Source organism: Trachemys scripta, chromosome 2 (genome assembly GCF_013100865.1).
Source record: "Trachemys scripta elegans isolate TJP31775 chromosome 2, CAS_Tse_1.0, whole genome shotgun sequence".
In the NCBI taxonomy this organism is placed as follows: domain Eukaryota; kingdom Metazoa; phylum Chordata; order Testudines; family Emydidae; genus Trachemys; species Trachemys scripta.
This window is the reverse complement of record NC_048299.1, coordinates 261338714-261351466: the sequence shown is the minus strand read 5'-3', so window position 1 is coordinate 261351466 and position 12753 is coordinate 261338714. Positions and strand designations below refer to the sequence as shown.

At 43.7% G+C, this 12753-nt stretch overlaps 1 protein-coding gene across 2 annotated transcripts in view; it reads left to right on the top strand.

Moving 5' to 3' along the window:
- The window catches only part of FBXO32 (F-box protein 32), a 35571-nt gene that overhangs the window by 9353 nt on the left and 13465 nt on the right, over positions 1–12753 (top strand). For both annotated transcript variants that reach the window (XM_034763563.1, XM_034763564.1), the window contains 2 exons: positions 8111–8204; positions 11394–11578. In XM_034763563.1, the coding sequence (XP_034619454.1) occupies positions 8111–8204; positions 11394–11578 (279 nt within the window). The remainder of the gene's footprint in view (positions 1–8110; positions 8205–11393; positions 11579–12753) is intronic.

Sequence of the window (12753 nt, the reverse complement as noted above, 5' to 3'; positions counted from 1 at the left end):
GTGCAAGAGGGAAGCTTCAAGAACTAGTTAATGAAGCATTTTCTGATGCATGGAAAGGAGGGTCCATCTGTTAGAAATTGCTGCATGGGCAGGATAGATCACACATAGCCTTCCTTCAGATCCAGTGAAAATGGGGGCTAGTGTGGGGGCATGGAACAAGGTCTACACTTCCTCCAGATTTCCTGATCAAACTGTTTATTTTGAAACTTCTTAGGTGTTAAGTCTGTATGGGACTAGGGTGGAGGCAGTGTTTGTTTAAAATAAAGTTATTGCCATCTGTTCAATGGCCTCTCTGAAGTGAGATGGCCATCTCAGCTGTGTTCCCAATGAACAGGTCTCCATGTCACAAGCTGATAAATGAGGTAGCAATTTTCTTGGCAGTCTCAGCAGAGTGTGCAATAGTCACAGGAACTGACCACGTCCTTGCTTCTGGAGGTGGTCCATTCAACTCATGGTTGAAGCACTCTGGCAGGGAACTGTGGAAGAACTTTGTAATGTTGATGCTTGTGCTGTATCTGATCTTGGAGAGCTTCAGGTTGCCAATCCAGACCCTTACTGAAAGCTAAATTCAAGTTCTGGTTGAGGTAACTCCACCTTTGGTGTATGCTACAAAGTATGAGATGAAATCCTGGGCACCGCAGAGGGCCCACGGTTCCCCTCCATGGCGCGTTTGAGATGCAGGTGAAGGTTACAGCTCCCTAAATGCCATGGACACTAAACCTGCGGTGACACACTATGGGATGGGAGAAGTTTGAGAGTGGGGTGTATAGGATCCTGGCTAACTTCAAGGAATCTCTGGCTACAAACTGTGAGAAAGCAGAGCTGCTATTACAGCTCCATATGTTATGGCAGCTTCAACAGACCAGCTGTTCTGTTGCCCTTGCATAGCCTCTTATTTAATCGAAGGATAAATTAGCCCCAAGCTTCTGTGTAGGTTCCCCATGCCAAGCCCTTTTACTCTGGGTTTTCACAGAAGACCAAGAGTTCATCTCCCTTTCGCAGCATTCAGAAGGTGTCATTTTTATTCCATGATTCTGTGTGCAGTAATGTGTTTATGTGCACGTTATCCACAAATGGATCTGTAATGCTCATTGAGACTGAGAATTCTATCAGCTAGTTTTTAATGGCAAAAAAGCAACTAGAAAATCTGTTTAAAAATTCAAGGTTGTCTATAAACGGCTCCTTTTCACATATCATCAGCCGTTAATCATTGGGGGAGCACCAGCTGTTTAGGTTTTAGATTCTGGTGCAGAGTTTTTGCTGGCATGTTGCTCTTCCCCAGTGAGCCAAATGTTATAAAAGAGTCAGCCAAAAAGATGATACTCGTTAGGCTAGCCTTGGATCCCTCACCTGTTGTCTAGTCAGATGTAGGTCAGGCATCCCAAACGTCCAATCAAAACCTCACAGTGTAGGGTAGAAGTGTCTCTGTTACTCAAATCACCATGTGGTTAACCTCTTGCGGCCCAGTGGGGTCACTGTTCATTGCATGAAACTTAATTTAGGCCCCTTTTTATTTTTTTTTGTCCTCTTTAATTCATTTTATAATCAACCCCTCTGTGCTACCCTTAGTGTAGTATGTTGCCCATCACCCACCTATGTAATGAAGTGGCATTTCTTTTTAAATACCAGTTATGGAACTAGTTAAGCTATTGCGCAAGCTACCACAAATCGGGTCAAATGCAGTTTCTAGACTCATGGCAGACTTTTATGGGCACTCCTCCAACATAATCATAATCCTTCATTGCCTGGATGTTGGGCATGATACTCTCTTGACATTTTAAGAAAGGACATTCAAATAGCTTCTTAAATTTAGATTGGAATAGGGATGGGAGGTTGACCTGATGTCTTTCCCCTGCCCCTCTCTTTCACTTGTGTTGATAATTGATGATGGGCAGGGGAGTAGGGGAATCGCTTCTCAGCTCCTGCTGCCCATCACTTCCCTAGTTACGCACTTATGATTCATCACTGAAAGTTGAGATATTGTCTTCTAAAGCTTCCGTGCAAGTGGAAAAACTCTGGTGGTGTCTAATGCTGTATATCAAACATTACATGCAGCTTTGTACCCTTTGATTAAGGTAAGCTCCAGAGGCAATCTTAGTAGGAAGAGCTACTGATGAGCCGTTCACTAAGCACCCTCGGCTTGATTTTTCAGAGGGGCTGAGCACCTGCCGCTCCTGCTGACTTGAGTTGCCATTGTGGGTGCTCTGCAGTTCTGAAAATCAAGTCCCATATGTGAGACACAGAATTCCTAAAGGATGGTTGTTCCTTCTGTTTAGAAATGTCTCTAGCACTTCAAAGAACACTCTACATAGTCTGAGACAACATTTGGTAAAGAGAAAAGGGCCTGACTCTCATTTACATGCCTCTTCACATTACAAGAGTGGCATAAAGGGGGCCTTAGTGTGAATGCAAGACGGGCCAAAACAGTGGAAAAGCATCTTTCTGACATTAGAGTAAATTCATTAATGGAGTTGCACCAGAAATCAGCTTGGCCCATGAAGTTTTAAATCTTGTTAATTTAATTTTGCAGGGCTCTGCTCTGTGACAGCTTAAAGCTTTGACCAGGAGATAAGTAAAATGAACTGTGGCATTTCCATAGTGGAAGTAACAACATTCAAGACTAAAATCAGTGCATGTTCTCATTTGTCTGAATTACCTCCCACCTGAGCTTTATGAAGTTTTTTCCAGTAGTCTTAACTAAGTATGAAACTTTCTAATTTAAGATGACTGGTGGTTTGTTTTGTTTTTTTAATCTGCCAATCTTAAATGCGGGGACCATGGTTCAAATGTAAAACTGGTTCCTTCAATGAAAGCTTTCATGAGCCAAGTCTCTGGTGGATAATAGCTCATAAAATACCACGTGCACTGGAGTTGCTCATGAAAGGCCCTTCCTGGAGATGGATTTCCTCTTTAGATCCACCATACGGTCTGTTGCAAGACAGGATGAGGACTTCTAGAGCACACAAATGAGCCATACACTCCCTGGAACATGCCTTGACTAACAGCAGGCTAACGTCCCCTCCTACCCCTTTCCCCAAATGTCCACGGAACTACAGGAGTCTGATTAATTCCATGGTAGCATGTGGAAGTGCTTCCCAAGTAGTAGCATTTCTGTATTGGAGCTGGGAAGCAGAGGAGAGAAAAGCCACAGATGAGCTTGGAGAAGGAATGGAGAGGCAAACAGTGATAGGCCTAAAACATTTTTACTATTGTATCTCTAACTTTTAGTCCACAATTTTTGTAATTATCTAAAATGTATCAATTTTTGTATAGCTCAGTGGGCTCTCATGCTAATAGTTCAGTGTGCTCCTGGACTGCCTCTAACATATTTACTTTGCATGAATTTTATGTCAACATAAGAAACATATACAGGCTTAAGACTTCTTACTTTCGGCTGCTGGATCTTATTAGATAAGTAGGTTACAAAAGAAGAATCATGTTATTTAGGAGACTCCTGGACTAAAAAGCCTAACAGTGCATTGATTTGCTAAGTTTGAAGGTTTTACAGGCTTATTAGTGACTTGTTAGATTGAGGTGGAGGTGGTTTGGAAATATTCAGCAGGTGTTACCATTAATGCCTGAAACAAATTCTTGCAAGTGTCATGTTAAAATGACCCATGCCTTGCTATACATTATTTAGGCTCAGAGTAAACCCTGCATATTTTCAGCTAGTTGGGTCTACATAGTAATGAGAACAATTTGGGCCCAGTGTTTTAATCCTGATGTGGTCATGGTTACAGTGCTATTAAAAATGGAAAATGCACAAAAGTACATGCCATGTAAACAAGTAAAATGAGATGAGACCTTTAAACAGCACAGCAACCTCCAAAGCTGTTGACCATTTTCTGAAATGTTCACTTATCAGATGACAGTGAGATTTTGCAGACTTTCCTTGCTTTGGAAGGATTTACCATGCGGTAGTTTCATAGCAACATTTTGCAAGAGATGACAAGCTGTCACTGTAACACTATATTTCAGCACATAAAAGCTCAGGGCTTGATCCTGACCTCAGGTACGTGGCTATAGATCGGTAGAATTGTACGATCTGGACAGCTCATCGTTAGCCTAATGTGCACTCTTCAATTGATGTATCTTTTAAATTTCTGTTAGGCTTGGTATTGGTAGTCCTGGATTTATGCCACATAGCAGCATCTGTTAGTTAAACTATTATAACTCATGGGACAGACACTGACATATCCACTATCACATTCACTTCAAGCTGAAATTTGGCATATGAGGCTTCAGCCACAGAGCAAATAGAAGTGCTGGGAGTGGGGGAGATTTGTTGTAGTTTGGATGTTAAAAGCCAGATCCTCAGCTGGGGGAAATCAGTGTAGTTCCTTTGATTTACACCAGCTGAGGATCTGGCCCTAGACGTTTAATTTTGCCCTCAGACTTTTCTAGTTTGACTCGTTTTCACACTTCTATAACTCCAGAAAGCTGCCCTTTAAGAACCACGTAATGCATATGTACTTCATGAAAACTGGGCTTTCAATGAGTTCCGTTCACTTACCTGTGCAGTTCAGCAGCAAAGGTTTTAAAAGCTGTAGCTAAGCAGTGTTTTAGAGTATGGCACGAGGGCATATACATCACTACAGGAAACTAAAACTGTTCCAAAAGTAGCTATTCTGTTCTCACGTGTCAGTTGCTGATGCTGTGGTCTGTACTCTGGCATGTGCCCTAATGGTTTAATAGGAGTCCCAAAGTAAGGTTTGACTAGTGCTGGGCAGCCCTGTTTGTTTGTTTTTGGCTGAAACCAAAAGTTGCCCGGCTTCACCTTTGGAGCACATTTTGTTCCCAGTCCCAACCCACAAGTCTCTTCACTTGCGGCCCCTCACACATTCAGCCCTTGCTGCTGTTTGTGGAAGGAGACCCAGGAGCCTTCCCACTCTTAAGGTCTTCAGGAGGCAGCAGCAAGCTGGCCTGCTGCCTTTTAAACATTCCAGTCTGGGACTTTCTGGTTGGAGCTCAGGGGTTGTTGGGCTGGAGTATCTTCTTTCTTCACCCTTAATAGCCTAGAAACTCTGAAGTATCTTGTACTGCTACAGGATAGTTGTCCTCCTACCACCTCCTCAAAAAATCCTAGACCGGGGAGATTAGGAGGTGTGGCGCTACCTGCAGCTTCTCATTTACTCCTCTGACCCTCCACAATCCCCTCAAGTAAAAAGCATCAGAATGGGGCAAAGAGGCCAGAGGGCTCTTCCTGGAGACGTTGGATGGGGGGAGTCACCAAGCCTCTCTTCCCCCTCCCCTATCACTAGGAGTCTGAAGTCAATAGGAATTGTAGGTGTTTAGTGTTGTCTTTTAGGATTTGGTCCTTAGTGCCTGTTTTTTCAGAGGTGCTGAACACTCACAATTCCAGTTAAAATCAATGGGAGCTGCAGGTACTCAGCATCGCAAAGAATCAAGCCCTAAGATTGCTGTTACTAACCTCTTTTCCCCTGCACTCCCTCCTACCATCTGTCTTCAAACAGTGTTACTGGAGCATGGTCTGGAATTAACACAGCCACATATACAGTTACAAAATGCTAGCAGGTCTAATATCTCCTTATTCCACCAGGCATTATTCAGAGTGCTCTAGTCTTTTTGTTTGGTTTTCAGTTTGCACAATCCATCACTCAAAGACATTTTAGGTGGGTTTTTTGTTTGTTTGTCCAATCTGGAATTACACCAGTGTATATCTGGAGTAACTGTGAGCAAACCCTACATACACCTTTATTACTGCCCTGGTACGCACATCATTATACTGGACAAGAAAATTAGTTTTGTTCACACATCTGGGGTTTGTTTTTGTTTGGGTCTTTTTGCGTGTTTGCTGTTCATTCTTGGCATAGCAGTTTGCTATGGAATGCAATACCCAGGAGGTAGTCATGACATAGTATTCATATAAAATTTCATCCTTTACTTACTGCTGCTGAAAAGGTGGTACGCTATAGCTGTGCTAATTTACTTTCTAAATGTAATTGACCCTTGATAAACATAGTGAAAGGCATGGGCTCTAATGCATCTTAATTGCCTAATTTTATTATTTAATTTCCTATATACCAAAGCACAAAATGTTGGTAACACAAAGAATCTAACTTTTATTTTAATTTGAAAAATCAGCTACAATTTCTTAATTTTTTTTTATGGTATTGCACCACTTGGTGTTTTTGACCTGTGCAAAGATGACTGATTTTGAATATCAGCAAAGTTTTGCTTACATATAGTGAGGAAACTGTCCTGTATGAGAGTTCTAGAACATTACAAACTGGGGACATAATTTGTGTATACATAAAGAAATCCAAAGAAGCTGACCTGGGTGCTCACATTACTGTGTGGACAAATGGAGTCTGGCAAGTTGATCATGATAATTGAAGGTCACAAGGTTAAACAATTCAGTACTAGGAGATTATTACTAAGGCTATTTTGGGGCAAGGACATGTTCTTGTTTGTACATTCATCGTTCTAAGAAATCTTGGGAAAATTTCAAAATATTTCCAACGTCTTGCTAATTAATTTATGCTTCAGAGCATGTAATACACCAGACCCTCCTGTTTAGGTGAGAGCCACCATGGAGTTTTGTTACAATATATGTACTAAATATTACCTCACAAGACTATTCTTGCATATTTTCTCCCCACCCCAACCCCCCAAATGATGTGTCATGATAGAAGGCAGACTGCCCTCCATGAAAAATGTGAGACTGTGTAGGGTTTTGTTTTTTTTTCTTTCCTCTTGCTTTATACCAGTCATGTGAGGTTTAAGATATTAATAGAAAGTAAACTCAGAAAGCCATCTGTTGACGTTTAAAGTTGGCCTGGAAGATAAATGGAAGAGGAGACTAGTCACTCGGGGCACTTTGCAGCTCCTAGGTGACAGTCACATGCTGGTAACAGAGCTGAGTAAAATGGGCAAATGGTTGCAATAATACCCCTATGAGCTCATGGTTTATGGCAAAGTACCAATAATTTTATGGCTACATTCCTGTCATTCTTATAGCTAGGCAAACAATTCAACTCAAGACTTACCAACCCTTGTCAGTAACCATCTTAGCTATTTGACATAAGGAATGGCAAGTTCTCTGCACTCATCCTTTTTGCCAGCAATGGGATAGCATAATCGCTGATGATAACGGATGAATAGGCTAGCCCTGTGATAATATGTGTAGATTGATTGTAAGATAAAGGTTTTCTTACTCTGTTCTAATTTAGAAAGGAATCTAAACAAGTGGAATGGTATATAGAAAGTGTGTGTTTTATAAAATACATTAAAAGGCTTAAAGGGTTACGGCCAATTAACATTTTGGCCTATAATTTTACAAATTCTAAAGCCAACAGAAAAGCTTCCTATAAAATTATTTTTCTACTGGAATTTAAAAAAGGAGAGGAACATCTTCTTCAGTAATTGCAACCCAAATACTGCAGCACTGAACGAGTACATGGGAACCAAAAAGTCACACTGACTAGGAGTGCATCTTAATCAAAAGGGAAACTGAGACAGTGAGTTAGAAAGTAAACCAAACAGCATAAATAGGGAAAAGTGAATTAAATTGTTAACATTTTTTCAGATCTAATAATAACTTAATAAAAATGAAGGAACTTTGGTTTGTCTTTTTTTTTTAAACATGACTCTTAATCTTTCCTCTTAATGAAAATTCCAGTATAAAACACACATAACAAAAGAGTAAATTGGATTATTATATGTAAATTGTAAGATTAGGTTTATAAATAAGATTCTCTCAGAAACGAGTCTCTGCTTTTTGTTCTCTTATCACACTATTTGTTTATGTACTAGTGAAAGACACTGACATACCATTGTGCTTTCAGTATGAATAGATATTGTCTGTTAGTCTGAACAGTAATTCACGGCTTCCCTATACCTTTGAACCATGAAGCAACATTTTGGTTTAAAGAACGTAGTTTAAATAACAACCTGTTTTCCTCCACTGTGTGCTTAATTGTTTGGCTCTTTTCTCCCCTTGGATCTGTCTTCATTGTGGTTCTGCCTGCCCCCTTTTATTCCAGCAGTAAACAAGTATCTGAACTGTTTTGCTGTGTCATGTGACTAGAAGTCAAGATTAGAAAAATATCTTTGTACTCTAGCTGGCAACTTCTATTTTTATCCACAGCTGTTGGAGCTGATAGCAAAGTCTCAGCTAACATCACTGAGTGGAATCGCCCAGAAAAACTTCATGAACATTTTGGAAAAAGTGGTGCAGAAAGGTAAAAGAAATGTAACAATCATGGTTTGTATCCAATGTATCCAATGATCACCATGTCCATGTTGATCAGTGTGCAAGACTTTTTTGCAGGGAGGGGCATGAAAACAAAACACTGGGCTAGTTCATTTTCCTCTGTCCCCTTCTGGAAAGGGACTCTCAGGCAGGGCCGGCTCCAGGCACCAGCATTCCAAGCAGGTGCTTGGGGCGGCCATCTGCAAGGGGTGGCAGTCCGTGTGTTTTTGCCGCCCCAAGCAGCACACCGAATTGCCGCTGTGGACGGCGGGGGCAGTCCGTGTGCCGTTAGGGCAGCACGCGCATTTCCACGGCGGCGGCAATTCCGCAACAGCTTCTATGTTCAGCTGCCCGCGGCGGCAATTCGGCGGCTTCTATCTTTCGCCTGAAGACAGAAGCTGCTGCCAACTTGCCGCCGCCACGGAAATGCGCATGCCGCCCTAACGGCACACGGACTGCCCCCGCCGTCCGTGGCGGCAATTCGGCGTGCTGCTTGGGGCGGCTAAAACAGTAGAGCCAGCCCTGCTCTCAGGGCAGGAAGTGGGTTTGAATGGAGATCTTAGTGGATCCCCCTTGTGGAGATTCTTCCTCCTCTAACTCCTGGGGGGATTCTGCGCCAAAAAATTAAAAATTCTGCAAAATTCTGCAAATTTTATTTGTCAAAATAATGCAATATAATCACACCAGTTTCAATTGTTTTGATACGTTATTTAAACTACAATACAGAAAAAAGTCACAATAACTATTCATTTCCTAAACACATGAAAGTTAAGTTATAAAATACTTGGTGACTAATACTCTGCATTCCAGTTATAATCCTGGATTTTCATTTAAATTACATTACAAAACAACAAATGGGGGGGGAGGTAGAATGTCATTTTAAATTACTCAGACTTTCACACATGAAAATCATACAGTTTTGCTAATCAATGTCCTGGAGCTAGCTGGGTACTTTGGGAAGTGCTTGGTTCTGATTGGCCTGACATTTTATTGACTGGCTTGGTAAATGTTTTATTTGCCCTCAAAAGTCTTGTTTTTGTTTGTTTTTTTTAAGTGGGTAAATAAAAATCTAACCTCATCGTGCCACTTTGGCACAGGAAAAAAGTGAGACAGTGCATAGGTCTTCCTAGCTGATTCTCTTACTGTCATTTATAAGGCTTTACATCACTCTGGCAATGTACGGGCTTTAAAACTTTTACAGGTATTTATGCTCCTGGGGAATTGACTAAGAATGGGAACAGTTACTAACAATAGAATAATTAACAATATTACTATGCAGACAGGTTGCTACATTTCTGCCTCAGAGAATGAGATCAATTAACCATCAACAAAATGTGCTTTTTTTTTTTTTTTTTTTAAGAAAAGCTATTTTCTTTAACTTAAAAACAAACAATTTTCAGTAACATGATACTAATATTTAATTAAGTGGTTTTTTTTTTTTTTTTCAATTCTCAAGAAGTTACATTTTACTAGGCAGGCAGGTGGCTATACATCTGCCTTGGTGACAGAGTCTTCCTCCTGCATAACAAAAAGACCTACCCTCCTCCATGCCCCTTGAGCCACAGTATCAAGAGAGAGGGACAGAGTCTCTCGCGCTTGTTGGCCAGCCCCGCCCCCTGACGGTGATCAATGTCTCCCCCACAGGCACGCACACCCAACCCCCCTCCTCCTGCAGTAATTTGCGTCTGAAGCTGCTCCAGGTATGCTGGAACAGATGCGCTGCCTGGACTGCCGGGGAACAGACGTGTGTCTCCCCCCCTCCCCCAGATTTCTTTTTGCATTTTTCTGCATAGGGGGCACAGAAATATGCAGGCATATGAATTCTCTGCCCCTACATGGGCGCAGATTTCTGTCAGGAGTATCCTCTCCATCATCCAATTGGGAGGAAGGTCAGGGTCCCACACACCCCTATCTGCAGAATAGGCTGTTTAGTCCTGCCTCAAAAGCTGGCAGACTGAAGAGGAACTGCAGGAGGCCAAGGCTGGCTGCATAAAGGCTCTGTGCTTCCTTCCTAACGCTAGGCCCTAGTCACTTCCAAGGCTTCCTAGCAGCTGCACCACCAAGGGCTCCCACTGGCCATGGCTGCCCACCAAGGGAAAGGAGTGCTTCAGGGCCGACATTACTTTTTTCTGGAAATCTCTATGGGGTCACAGTGTATTTAGTGTGTGTGTTTTGGGGGTTCCCCCTTCCCTGGTCAACCCAATCTCCACCCCCTCTCCTTGTGTGGACCCTCAACCTTCAGAGCACCCTTGCATGAGTGGGGGGGGCAAGAAGAGCTATAGAGGTGGCTGAGCCCCTGTTTCCACATGAACTGGTTGGAAGCATGGCAAGAGCTGTGTGTGGAAGGTCTCCTCCAAGCACTGATCTAAGGGGGACAAGTTGGCCAGTGTTCCTAGAGTGGCTGTTAGAAGCACTGTAGAAAGGCCAAACATCTTTCATCAGCAAAGTTCCCTCTAGCTGCTCGGCCAAATAGCCTGCTATCAAGGGCCGCGCAGGTGGGGAGAAGCGCCTCTCCGCCAGTCCCAGCCTTGGAGCTGCCGCAGCCGGGGGAAGAGGTGCCTCTCCCCCAGTCCGAGACTCGGAGCTGCCACAGCTGGTGGAAAGCACTGGGGGGAGTCCTCTCTCATCTGCCACAGCCCCAGGGAAGCCTGCACCCCAAACCCAAAATCCCCAGCTGCAGCCCTCACCCCCCCACACACACTCCAATCCTCTGCCCTAGCCCTGAGCCCTTCCCACACCCCACACCCTCATTCCCAGCCCCAGCCCAGAGCCTGCACTCCCCCAGCTGGAGCCCTTATCCGCCCCCACACCCCAACCCCCTGCCCCAGCCCTGAGCCCCCTCCCACATTCTGAACCCCTCGGCTCCACCCCTGCTCCACATGACCTCCATATGTAAAAAAAATTAGAGGGAACATTGTTCCTCAGGTCAATCTCTTGTACAGTTATTAGGGGACATCTCTGACAAATGTTTCCTATCTGATAACCTGTCGTGTGTAGACATAGCAGTCCTCCTCTACCCCGTCCTTCCCCCCAGAGTTCCAGATTTGATACCTTTTGGCCTAAGATCATAGAGAGTAATTCTTACAAAGCCTCCAGAAGGAAGTAGATACTGAGAATGTATTTAAACATTATAGTCCCTTTTTAAAATATTTTTTTCTTCTTCTCTCTGCCTCCAAAGTCCTTGAAGATCAGCAGAACATCAGGCTAATAAGGGAATTGCTGCAAACTCTCTACACGTCACTGTGCACCCTGGTGCAAAGGGTTGGCAAGTCTGTTCTGGTTGGAAACATCAACATGTGGGTACACAGAATGGAGACTATTCTTCACTGGCAACAGCAACTGAACAGCATCCAAATCACAAGAGTAAGCAAGAATCCAGGCCCTCACTTAGAGGCAAATGATACATTGGCTCTTTCATGCAACCTTATCATGCAGCTGCAGCTCCTGCCTGTGTAATTGGATCATAATGAGCATTCCTAGACTTCACACAGAGCCTGCTGGTGGAGAGAATTTGGATTAAGATTTGAATTCAATTGGATTAGACAGGGGGAGGCTTTTTTTAATTATTACTTTTATTCCAACTTTCAAGTGGAAAATTAAACCAAGATGCAAAATGTTTTTCGGAGTTACATGCCTAACATTGCATGTTTCTCCGAAAACAGCTTCATTTAGAAAAGCTGACCGCGTGAGGAAGCCTGGCATCTTCAAGTGCTCCTCAAGGGCCCAGTCCTGAATTACATGTGTACTCAAATCACCCACTGACTCCACAGTCAGGCCTGCTGTTAGTAGTAACCAAAACCAGTTAGGCCTCTAAATGGTCATCAAATGCTGTGTGAGTGGAGTTTGGTCTCACTTCAGTTCCTTTTGGATAGATGCTCACGTTTCAAAAATCTCCACTCCACTGGCCGTCTCAACAGAGGGTCGGAGTCAGGGCTAAGGCAGAATGATGAGACTCGAATAGCACTTGTACTGGTATTGTCTTGTCTGTGACTCAGTACTGGACTTTAGTTTCCAATGTTGCCAATATATCTGTCCCCTTTCCTAAGAGTCCCACTCTCACATTGAAGTTAATTCCAAAATTCCCATTGACCTTAGTGACATGGGCCTAAATTAATTGAAAAGCAAATTTTTCCCCACTAGGCTGCTAAAGAGGCATCATGCTTGGCTGCTTAGGGTTACCATTCGTCCGGATTCCCCCGGACATGTCCGGCTTTTTCGGGTTAAAAATAGCGTCCGGGGGGAATTTGTCAATGTCCGGACTTCCCCTCCTCCCCCCCCCATGCAGAGCGTGCGCGCGGCTTACAAAGCAGCCCGGGCTCCGACAGCCAGAGCCAGAGACCTGCTTGCACTTCCCCCTCCTCCCTCCTGAAACTTGACACCACTCCCCTCCTCTCCCTCCCGCCCTGCACTCACAGATCGCCGGCTGTTCGTCTGGAGCTCCGAGCCTGCTCCCCTCCCCCGCTGTCGAGCACGCTGCTCTGCAGCACAGTAAGGGGCCGGGGGCCAGAGAAGCGGCAGGGAGGTTCTGGTGGGGGGGG